The sequence below is a fragment of the Archocentrus centrarchus genome, chromosome 22, assembly GCF_007364275.1.
Source record: "Archocentrus centrarchus isolate MPI-CPG fArcCen1 chromosome 22, fArcCen1, whole genome shotgun sequence".
Taxonomy (NCBI): Eukaryota; Metazoa; Chordata; class Actinopteri; order Cichliformes; family Cichlidae; genus Archocentrus; species Archocentrus centrarchus.
This window is the reverse complement of record NC_044367.1, coordinates 16,254,272-16,266,153: the sequence shown is the minus strand read 5'-3', so window position 1 is coordinate 16,266,153 and position 11,882 is coordinate 16,254,272. Positions and strand designations below refer to the sequence as shown.

The following is an 11,882-nucleotide window of genomic DNA, read 5'->3' as shown; positions in this document are numbered from 1 at the left end:
CAGCTCTTTCAGCATTCAGAATAATGATCAGCTTTTCCCTGCACATTACAAGTAAAGTCTCACAACAATTTGCTCAATAATAATTCATCTACGCTAAAAAAGACTACAAGTCCCCCTAGGTTGCTCCTTTATGTAGCAGAAGTATTGATGTGCTTCATGGAAGCAACATCAGTCTTGCAACACATTGCAGAGCGGTGAGATCCTGTACAAGGTGTGTCCTGCGGTAGGTTTTTTTTTCTCCTTTCTTTCTTTTTTTCCTTCTTTTTTTAAACTGAGTGGGTGTGGCTAAAATCTTCACTGCACCAAAGCAAAACTTCCACTGAATATCTGTGTGATAGGTCAGTCCAAACAAGCTCCAGCAGCGGACACAAAGCACTGCACCGCACACATTTCTGGTGTACATTAATCCCACTTTTATTTTCCACAGAAAAAAAAAATGATTTTTTTTTTTCCTGGTCTGTTTCGGTTACATTTTAAAACCATTCTATGAAAAACTGTAGCACCAGAGCAGATTTCTATTGCCCATTCTTTGATAAAAATTTCAATTTTGTGCTGTTTTTCAGTTTTGATCAGCTTGATTTGGGGAGAGACATTTCTTTCTTGTATATAAAAAAGAGTAGCACTTCATTTCTTCTTCCAGTCATTTGCAAAATAAAACAGATAAAACTTTATATCTTTTTTCTTTTAAATCACAACAAATACATTTAAAGCAAATAAGAAATTAGGCGGTATTTAGCATAATCCAAGCAGGGAATCAGCGTTCATGATGATTATTATATATTTATATATTCATATGTATACATATATATATATATATATTATGTCTATATACAAGTATGGCACTTGATTACACAAAAGCAAGAAAACACTTCACAAATAAAAGCAGTGGGCGCTTTGGTGTGTCATAAATTAAGGAAATCACAGACGTTAGCGTTTGCAGCAAATTCACCAGATACTGTTTTGCAAGTTAGCTATTAAGCAGTGGAATGGATACATATGTTAAGGTCAGTGGTGCAACACAGGCAACAAAAAAACATGAATTAAGCTGATGTGTTTTATCTACTCTGAGCCATAGTCAGTAAGGATTTATATATCTATATTTATATATAAATCTGGGTGGTAGATTTTTGTTTTGTATGGTGCCATTTAATTAGGTTGGTGCCAAAAACAAAACAGGTGAAAAGAAAATGTCTTAAAAACACCGTCAGGTCAGTAGCACATATGAATAAGGTCAGGCTCTCAAGTGTTCACCTCTTAGTGCAATTATTTTTGCATTTACTCTCTTCAAGTACAGCAGAACAGCCCCAGAGTAAATATGTGAACACCTCCGTTTACCATCCTACAGAGTATAAACGTTACTAAAAAGTTGCATCAGTGCAAGAATAAATAAGTAAACAAACGTGTAATCCACGCTTGCCATGAAGTCTGTCAAAGACCAACACATAATAATAATAAAAAAAAAAAAATTGCCCACTCTTTAAGTCATGACACGAATTCAGCGTGCGGATCTGTCCATCATGTCCATCATGGTTTTTTACATGATTTCTTCCACGTGTGTTACACGTAAGCTGAGTCACTGGACTGAGTGCGGCCAAAATTAGGCACACTCATCCTCGGCAAGTCCTTATTTCGGATTTCATAAATGGACTTTCGCCGAGCCTGCACACCTCGCACGGCCGTTTTGATTTTCCGCCAGCCCAAATGATTGAGTTCTGCCAGGTTCAACACCACACAAAACCCACTGACCGCGAACATGAAGACCAGGAACACTGTCTTCTCCGTGGGTCTGGAGACGTAGCACTCGACATCTTTTATGCAGGGGTAGCGATCACATTCATACACCGAGGGGACGTTGAATCCATACAAGAAATACTGACCCACCAAAAAGCCTATTTCCAGCGCGTTTCTGAAAACCACCTGGATGATGTAAAACCTGGAGATGCCCTCTTGTCTCCTCATTTTGGACTTTGTAGTTCTCATGGCCGAATTAGGAATCTCTTTGACTTCTAAACAGTCTGGCTCTGCTTCTTTGGTGGAGTTCTCTGTGTTCTGAAGTACTCCATTAACAATGGTGTTCTTTATCTTTTTGCTCTCGTCGCGTTTCAGCGAATCTTGATCCTTATCTAGTGTCAGATAGACTGTTGAGTAGCGCCGCTCCTTCTGCTTGGCTGACTGATGCACCGAGTATGTGATAAAACAAAGACTCGGAGTGCACACCATGATGATTTGAAAAACCCAATATCTAATGTGTGAAATGGGAAATGCCTTGTCGTAGCATGCCTGGTTGCAACCCGGTTGTAAGGTGTTACAAACAAACATGGTCTGTTCGTCATCATAGACAGTCTCTCCAACTATGGCTACGATTAGAATCCGGAAGATGACCACCACTGTTAGTAGGATCCTAAAAAGCAAGCAAACAACAATGTGAAAATACGTGTAAATATGTACGGTTACTGTAAATGTGGTTCAGTTGTGCGCTGCCTCGGTGGCTGATGCGCTTAGAGTCTAAATCTGGCGTGTTGGTGTAGGGAGCTGTCCAGTGCTGAAACAGGACGCTCTTTGACGTGTCATGTGTTTCTAACAACGTGCTTCTTTAATGGGTATGTCGGTCTCTATATACACCGTGTGTTTTATGATTTAATGGGAATGACATGTAGGAATCGGTGTTGCTGCTGTGACTGTACCTGTGTGTGCTTTGTTAATGGAAGGAGGTGATAACGCCGACTCTCGCTCAATCTTTCTCTGCCACCCGTGAGTGCACAACCACCACTCAAACTCACCACCCAACATCAAATGGATAAATGGATGAATGAATACATGAAACGACACGTGAATTTTAGTTTAGGCTTTTAACTTCGCAGCACCATCCCAGGTTTCGAAGAGACAGCTGTTAACTGATTTACTTAGCCGTCTCGTTTAGGAGGAGGAGGACGACGACGACGAAAAAGGAAATCTGTGAAACAAGACAGAAAAATCCACAACACAGACACGAAGACTGGGCACCATGCTACAGGAGATCCTGGAGGCACAAGACAGAAACGGGGGACTGGGAACCATGCTAAAGACGATCCTGGAGGCTGCTGCGTTTCTTCTGTTGATCTTGGTTTTTGTTGGTCATCTTACCTTCCTATCATAGTAGAGTGCTGCTGGACAGCAGCCTCCAGGAGCCTCTCTAGTATAGTCCATTCCCCCATTTCTGAGCATCCGGAGGAGACGAGGGCGCAACGGCACTGTGTTCAAATCCCTCCAAAAAAAAGCGCTTTATTTCCCGTCCAGCTTCTCTCTCTGCCTAGTGCTGTTGTCAGTCTCCACAACGTCCGATTTTAGCTAAAAAATGCATCCGTCACGGGATGCTGCTACCCTTCTCCTCTCTCTTTCTCTCTGCGCGCTATCTGGTTGGTTATGCGCTGAGCGCGCAGCGCCAGTCCTGCTGTGTGTGCCGAGCGCTCCCACCACGTTGCCACACTTTTCCTTGTCATGAGAGTCTGAAGGGCTGATTACTATAAGCCCTCCTATTTTCGATCTTCAGATCAGTTTGATGGGCTGCGCGCTGCGTCTGGATGGAGGGAGGTTGGATTTAATGTCTTGCCAGCGTTAATCCGCCTTTAAGTAGTCTCCCCCCTCCCATGCGTTACGTACGTGTAGACAGGTCGGTGGAGCGCAGCCAGAAGTATCAGGGTTTCTGATTTCCTGTGATTTAGTTTGGGACATGATCTACACCATTCAGTGAACTCTTCTTTAGACTGGTGTGACCAGAGTACTAGAAGCTTGGGTTTATGGATTTTGCGTGGGTTTTTTTTTTTTTTCTCACGGCAAACAATCCCTACACTGTGTTATTTAACAAACGGAACTACAGAACTACACTTGCACCACATAGAACAACGTCTATCTTTCCTGGACAGTGCCAGTGGTTGCACCGCGTTCTGAGAACAAGGTCAAGGGGACTTTTCTGTGCTTTTGACTTAATAGGTTCATAGATGTGCAGACATTTACAGACAGGCGACGTGTAGCTTGTGTTTCACATTGCATATTTTTTTTTTTTTTTTTTTTTTACAAAACCTATTGTTTTATCTACGGTTCTAGTCCAGATCTGAAACCTATAGCGAATACAGCTTTATAGGCTAAGTGGAGCCAGTATTTCTTTCTTTCTTACTGGGCAGGCAGCCATGCATGCCCAGAGGAATCCTCCCCATGTCGCAGGCTGCTGGCCCGGTTGGTAGCTGTTGTTTCCACCTCGGGCAAAGATGACGCTCTGGATACAGTGACAGAATGAAAGTACCATCCGAGTTGCTAATCGCTTTACAAGGCAGCCTGCCTGTCTGCCTGCCTCTCTCTGTCTGTGTGGAAGTTTAAAAATAGAAGCAAAATATGTGACCCCGCCCTGTATATTGCTCAGAGTTTTCAACCTATGGTACGGTGTGCTCATGCTAATATTAGACTATTGTTATTTACACGTTATTATACGTGTTATTATACATGTTTAGCCAGAGGTATAAATTTTCCCCCAAATAAGGAGCTTTATTACAAAAACCTCTTACTAAATTATTACTTTATAATGAATTTATCACTGCTTTTTAACACGGTGTGTCCCCACAACCTAGCTAATATATATAAAATTCTTATCCAGGGAAACGTGACAGTGGCATTTTCACTAAATGAAACTTTGCGAGGTTAATTTCTCATGAGGTGGTTTATCCTCTCCGCCCACTACAATCTTTTCTAATTCAAATCTTAATAACCTTTAATAGTCCATCACGTGATGAAAGAAAGAAAGAAAGAAAGAAAGAAAGAAAGAAAGAAAGAAAGAAAGAAAGAAAGAAAGAAAGAAAGAAAGAAAGAAAGAAAGAAAGAGGTAATGTAGGCTGCTTGTTTATTTATAAACGTATACATCTTCACAAAAAATTGCACTTGTGTAAACAAAGAATTTAACAGCAACACATGAACTGCTGCTTTTAGTCATCATTTCGGTTGTTTCGACACAGACTGGAAGAGGTAATAAAGGGTGAGTGCAATGAGGAGGTGGGCAGCTGGACTCTTAAAAGCACTTCCTGTGGACAATGGAGGGTCCAGCCTCATCGTACTCCTGCTTGCTGATCCACATCTGCTGGAAGGTGGACAGAGAGGCGAGGATGGAGCCGCCGATCCACACAGAGTATTTCCTCTCAGGGGGGGCGATAATCTAAACACAAACACATTTGTCAACTTGGGAATCTTCCGATAGACTTCTCAATGTGTTATTCAACAGTGTGTCAAGTTACCTTAATCTTCATGGTGCTTGGGGCGAGAGCGGTGATTTCCTTCTGCATGCGGTCAGCAATACCCGGATACATGGTGGTGCCGCCTGACATAACGTTGTTAGCGTACAGGTCTTTACGGATGTCAATGTCGCACTTCATTATGCTGTTGTACGTGGTTTCGTGAATGCCAGCGGATTCCATTCCTTTGCAAACACATAAGATAAGTGAGTGAGTGTTTCCTCATGCAGTAAAGAACACATCTGACAGCGCAGTCAGCTGCAACAACAGGTGCTGAAATGGACAGCTCCGCCAACAGACGACTGATATGTATTTTACAGTGATGAAGTGGTAAACCTGGGCTAGATAAACTGGAACCTCCAGTTGGCCACCATGATTAGTCACTAATATGAGAAATATACCCGAATGTGCTTAGAAAACAATTCATTTATACGTTTGTGGTAGTATTCTAAGAATAGGCCAAAGTTATAATTTATAAGCGAACACTAAATATTCAGACCCTTTACTTAAAACTTTCCGCAATATCTGGTTAAAGATTCTTAAACTGACACCTACCCCTGCTGGTTCATTGAGAAGCCCAGGATCTCTATATATGGACAATGAATAGTTCAAATTAGTATTGTAACAATCCTGCTCACAGGTTCCAACTCAATCTTGAGTTGATAGATGTGAGTTTAACATTCTGTACACTACAATGAACGTTAAACTATGTGTGAACGACTATTACAAAAACTTACAGTTTATTCGGTGCGACATTTCAGCAGTGTCACTGCAACTAATTTTGTACTTGGATGTTGTGTTCGCTTTTACGCACCAATGAATGAGGGCTGGAAGAGGGTCTCTGGGCAGCGGAAACGCTCATTGCCGATTGTGATGACCTGGCCGTCGGGCAACTCATAGCTCTTCTCTAGAGAAGAGGAAGAAGCGGCGGTGGCCATCTCATTCTCAAAGTCCAGAGCGACGTAGCACAGCTTCTCCTTGATGTCACGAACTATCTCGCGTTCAGCTGATGGAGGTCAGACAAGGGTCTTGTAGTTAGAGAAGTTATTTATTTCTTTTTATCTTTATGGCTGTGCTGTTGAAGCAAAAAACGCTGACTTAGGTGGTAAAATAATTATATTGTTATTGCGTTATAGGCCTCACTGGTTTTTTAGAGCTTGTGACTGACAGTTTACACTCACCAGTTGTGACAAAAGAATAGCCACGCTCGGTCAGGATTTTCATGAGGTAATCTGTGAGGTCACGACCGGCCAAATCCAGGCGCATGATGGCGTGGGGAAGAGCGTACCCTTCATAGATAGGAACGTTGTGGGTCACACCGTCACCGGAGTCAAGGACAATACCTAGAGCCAACAAAGAATATGTAAACATTTAATGTAAATTTTTAATGTCTTTTTTTTTTTAATCTACTAAAATACTGTACAGCACATGCCAGAGGACTGTGCCATACCCGTGGTACGTCCAGAAGCGTACAAGGACAGCACTGCCTGGATGGCCACGTACATTGCGGGGACATTGAAAGTTTCGAACATGATCTGTGTCATCTTCTCTCTGTTGGCCTTTGGGTTGAGGGGGGCCTCTGTCAATAGAGTGGGGTGCTCCTCTGGGGCCACCCGTAGCTCGTTGTAAAAGCTGTGGTGCCAGATTTTCTCCATGTCGTCCCAGTTGGTGATGATGCCGTGCTCGATGGGGTACTTTAGTGTCAGAATACCTCTTTTGCTCTGGGCCTCGTCCCCGACGTAGGAGTCCTTCTGACCCATACCAACCATGACGCCCTGAAAACATCAGGAATCGGTGATGTAGTGAGGGAGCTGTTGCTGATTACAACAAAACATGGCTGGTCGGTTTCCTCCAGGATAAACTATACTGGAGATGCGTGCGCAATTACGCACAGGTTTGCTGGGTCTTGCAAAGCCATAGATTATTTTTGATTAGGGATAAATCATACATACTCGTCTCTACAGTACCACTGTTGTGTTTATGAATAGTTTAATTTAATTTACCTGGTGACGTGGGCGACCAACGATGGAAGGGAACACTGCGCGTGGTGCATCATCGCCGGCGAATCCAGCCTTCACCAGGCCAGAGCCGTTATCACACACCAGGGCTGTAGTCTCCTCGTCGTCGCACATGGCGGCAGCTCTGCAACACACAGGTGGGTGCGCGCACGTGCACGGTTAGTTCCAAAACCAATTTTCCTGTTTGTTTGGACTGGGTGATTAAAGAGGTTGCCCTCTCTTTATAGGTCGAGAGCAAACAACACACATAAGGTCGTTTTTGGTGGACACTGAAGTCAGGAAATGGTGGTTAGACATAGACAATGATGAATTAGTTTCATGTAATATATTATAGAATAAAGTATATATTTTAAATATTAGTGTGGTGCCTATTCTGATATTTTAGTCACTAAAATTAGCGCTGCGTAACTTAATACCGTTGTTAGTATTTTGTATCACTAGTAATCCACAAAAGAAACTGATGATCCACTGAGCGGTTTTGATGAGATGATCAATTTAACTTGGATAATGATGTTTGTGAGTAAAAGATGGAAGTCGCTGCCGTTTGTTTAAATTCCTGAACGGATCCTCTTGTAATAAATCCATTATTTGTAATTTTCACTCCCGTTCGGTCAGCCGTATGTGTACTCACCAGATTAGCACCAGAGGCCGACTCTTGAGTGTGTAAACCAGGGGTGCTGAAATGTCATGCCCCGCCAATTTATACTCTGACAGTGTCCGTGAGGGGGGGGGGGGGGGGGGGGGGGCAAACGGCGCGACCCCTTCTCCATATTTGGTAGCCCACTGCCCCATTGACAACAGCCTGTCCATGAAAGGCACGACAAGTAGAGGGAAATCCCGCGCGGACATCTGTGCCTACTGCCATTTATGGAGGACAGAGATGAGGACAAAGAGACAATGGCAGGCTTCCTTTTGATCTTTTTCCTACCGATAAATCACTGCATGATTATTTAGAAACCTCACTGTGTCTGTAGAAGTCCTAATCTAGTCACACATTTCTACTTCCAATAGTATTGTTTGAACCCAGTCCAACTACTTCCTATATTTAAAAATAGGTAACACCTTCCTGTATTACAGGTATTTACACCTTTCTGACTCACATGTAATATTGGTAAATATCCACAGCTTTTTTGTTATTGTAATATATTTGCTTGTGATGTAGACTCACAGGAGACACGTAAGGTGATTGTGCCAATTGGAGAGACAACTTGTGCCACAAAGCTGGTGTGAGCAGCTGCCTGACTTTTTAGAAACTCCAGGTCTCACATGTCGACTTTGTCTTAAGCAAGGATAGAAGCTATCCTCTTGAAGAAATATTCTCACTCTGTGTCCAGCAAGACTGTGTATGCATATTTTTTTTTAACATGCTGGACTTGCCATGAGGGAAAACAAAAGAGATTTTTGCAGATGCATTCAAAGACTTGATTTGCATAAAATCTGTGAGTTTCCATAATTGCAATGGCCTGTCTGTAAAATATTGATGTGGTGGCATAGTGCATGCTATACATTTGCATTTGGAAAATAATCTAATTCATGGTTGAGCCCCTTCTCTTGTATTTGCATTCAGTGTATTCAGCATAAAATACACTCATGAGCTCATAGGTCAAAAATAGAGGCAATTACTTGGTCACAGTATAATGTCAAAGGTCACTGCAGTATATTGAAGGCACTTCCACTTGTTTCTTTTTCTCTGTCTGAACAGATAGTCTTACCTCAAACATCAAATACTGGTCTAATAATTACCTTGTGATGTAATAACAGCCAAAGATAATGCATTTGTCCTTGCAGGAAACCTTTACTGATACTTTGCTGATACTATTTGCTGTTTCCAACATCAAAACAATAAAGAAAAAAGGGACATCTTCTGTTGTGACATATGCCATATTCTTTCTTTATTCCTGCACTGAGGAAAGAACAAGACATAGGGAATGACATTGCCGGTTTACTTGAAACAGACAGAGACCAAGTTCTGAAGGCTGTAAAATAACATTGGCTAAGAGCAGTGGATGGTCCCACCACAAGGAGGACAAGACAAAAGGGCACAGCAAGCCATGAATCATATGCTGCTGTCACCCGACCCCAAGCCATAACCCTTCACTGTGTGACTCTTTGTTTTGGTCTTATGTAATAATTGGGAGGCAGTGGTCTGCTTTAAGCATCCTTTTGCCCCAGTATTCAAATATATTCCTAATGTTTTTTGACCATAGCTAAGTTAAGTCTATCTATGAAGTACAGCACTGTAACTGTAGCTTAAGCGCAAACGGTGGACAAGTTTGCCCTTGTGCCAAAATATTAAATAGTTTGAAAATTACATTTCAGTGTTAGCTGCTGTTCTTTTTTTTTTAGTGTATGTGCACACCTGTCACTGCCAGGGTTCATGCTTAGGATATGTATAGTGTAACCATAAAATCATTTTTATGTCTGTTTTCTAAGCTTCCACTGGTGTGAAAGGCTCATGCCAGTGCCTGAATTATACACAGAGACACTTGGAGGCTGCTCAAATAGTCCTGTAGTGTGACTTTCACTTTAGCAGTTACTGAGATTAAATCATTGTGGCATGATCGTTCTTGTCCCGCTCACAACCCCTCCGGAGATCGTCATCATTACTCAGCCGAGGAGATGCAATAATAAGGACAAAACTGTCCAGAACAAAAAAAACATATTGATTTTCTATAGGGAATTCATCACAAACAAAGTACATGCCTTTTTAAAGAACCCAGCTTGAGGGGAAGTTATTCACCTGATACAGCAGCTAAGTGGGTAACATGAAGGGTTGCTGAAATGTCCCAGGGCTGAAGCATATCAGCTGTTCACCAAAAGCTCACTTAATAAAAACTGTCTGGAAATACTTTGGCCGTTCCAACATTCATCTTTCTTGAGCATCAGGAGCCATTGAAAGGTCGCAGCCAAAAGAAGACATGAAACATATTGCTCAGTGAAAACTGGGTGTCCTCTTTCTGGCCCGTGCACCGAATACTGAGTGACATGTTTTTGGCTTATGTTAAAGTCTTCTGCTGAGTACCTCAAAGGAGCACACACTTTGGATCACTGTCACTATGCCTGAAGTTATACTGCAAGCATTTGCTCATTCATTATCACTGATACTTGGACAGTAAGCCACACTTTCCTAACGTGCACAGTTTTCATTTTTTTTTATACTTTATGAACATCCGTTACATAATAAGCTCATGGGGCTACACTGAAGAGACACTTGGAAAATAAGTGCTGAAGTGTAGGTGAAAATAAAAGCTTGTTTATGTTTATCATGGCACAGCATCATTATGAAATTATTACATTTAAATATTAGAGTAATTTAAAATGGTCAGAATTAGGGGAAAAAAACTGCATTACTAATTATTAATAGACTGTTGCTCAAACATGTTTGTTTTCTGTAACAAGCACACTTACCACACTGTTAACTAATCCATAATATTTCCATAATTAAGGTCTTAGTGCAGCATAGTAAAACCTTATACAGTAAAACTGGGTCAAACCTCTTCACTTTTGGTGATGTTGACTTAAACACAGTGAAAAAGTTCAGTCAAATATTTATACTTGTTTATTTAGTTTTTGAGCAGCTATTTCCTGATTTTAATTATTTCAGCATACTGTGTGCACCATTTTCATATATTTGATTAAATAAAAAAAAAAATGGGTCCAAACATGTTTATGGAGAATCTATTGATTGATTGGTTGAGTGACCGTTTAATGTGACCAGGTTAAAACAAACCATCAAATTCCCACTGAGGTGATTTGTTGTTTTTACAGATGGATATTTCAGTAAAAACAACAAAACAACAACAATATAAACCCTGTCTAAAATCTCTTATTAGAAGGTTGGAGACCAGGAGAAGTTCTCTCTGCTGCTGATCAGAGAAATGGCTCAGAGTGAGGCCTGGCAAACCGACATTTACTCATATAGCCATTTCACAGAGTACCCATGTAACTTTGTATTTGTGTGTGCACACATGTGCCTGTATTTGGGGGAGAAATTACAGAGCAGTATGTGGCTAATTGAATGGGGAGGCATATACTCATCTTCTCTCTTTGCTTTCCAGGTCTCCCTGAAGCCAGTAAGAACAGGCTTTTTCCATAGCCAGTCTCAGACCCCAATAAAAAATTTACTATTCTCCCCCCTCCTCTCTCTCTCTCTCTCTCTCTCTCTCTCTCTCTCACACACTCTTTCTCTCTCTCTCACTTGGCATTAAGGCCTATTGCCTTCTGTATCCAATGCCAAGTCTTCTGGGGCAAAAAAAAAAACAGACAAAGTTGAATTCAAATCTATCTTTTATTTATTTATTTATTTATTGCAAGTGGCTTTCCTCCTCAGGATATTTGGGAGCAGAGTTGGGCAGACAAAAAGCAATCTAAATAGGTCTCATATTGCACCCACATGAATATTGCAATATGCATTTGGGCATTGGCTACCTCATTTATTAAGGAAATTTGTGTCAGATTATAGCCGGCATTTGAAAGAATGATTGAAGTTTTGTCACAGTTTCAGTCAATAGTTAAGGCTAGAAAATGGGGATAAGACGCAGTTTAGTTTGAACATGAATAATTTATGAATCAAATTTGAATAAGCTTCAACATTGACAGCTACAAGGAT

At 41.4% G+C, this 11,882-nt stretch overlaps 2 protein-coding genes across 2 annotated transcripts; both read right to left on the bottom strand.

The window, feature by feature from the left end:
- Positions 1–389: 389 nt before the first annotated feature.
- Positions 390–3,570, bottom strand: gjd2b (gap junction protein delta 2b). The gene is made up of 2 exons (XM_030719536.1): positions 3,124–3,570; positions 390–2,401 (listed from the first exon to the last, which is right to left on the bottom strand). Exons 1-2 carry the CDS (start codon positions 3,192–3,194, stop codon positions 1,558–1,560), a joined length of 915 nt encoding a protein of 304 aa, XP_030575396.1. The 5' UTR covers positions 3,195–3,570; the 3' UTR covers positions 390–1,557.
- Positions 3,571–4,853: 1,283 nt separating this feature from the next.
- LOC115772699 (actin, alpha cardiac muscle 1) lies at positions 4,854–7,952 on the bottom strand. Its single transcript, XM_030719093.1, has 7 exons — positions 7,905–7,952; positions 7,259–7,397; positions 6,706–7,030; positions 6,437–6,598; positions 6,070–6,261; positions 5,259–5,440; positions 4,854–5,179 (listed from the first exon to the last, which is right to left on the bottom strand). Exons 2-7 carry the CDS (start codon positions 7,385–7,387, stop codon positions 5,036–5,038), a joined length of 1,134 nt encoding a protein of 377 aa, XP_030574953.1. The 5' UTR covers positions 7,388–7,397; positions 7,905–7,952; the 3' UTR covers positions 4,854–5,035.
- Positions 7,953–11,882: the final 3,930 nt, after the last annotated feature.

Bases quoted from the DNA above. Each gene is read 5' to 3' on its own strand.
- gjd2b (XM_030719536.1), bottom strand. From the start codon at position 3,194: ATGGGGGAATGGACTATACTAGAGAGGCTCCTGGAGGCTGCTGTCCAG. The intron at 2,402-3,123 runs GTAAGATGACCA...CTTGCTTTTTAG, and splicing joins CACTCTACTATGATAGGAAG to GATCCTACTAACAGTGGTGG.
- LOC115772699 (XM_030719093.1), bottom strand. From the start codon at position 7,387: ATGTGCGACGACGAGGAGACTACAGCCCTGGTGTGTGATAACGGCTCT. The intron at 6,262-6,436 runs GTGAGTGTAAAC...GACCTCCATCAG, and splicing joins CTATTCTTTTGTCACAACTG to CTGAACGCGAGATAGTTCGT. The intron at 5,441-6,069 runs GTGCGTAAAAGC...GTGTTTGCAAAG, and splicing joins CTTCCAGCCCTCATTCATTG to GAATGGAATCCGCTGGCATT.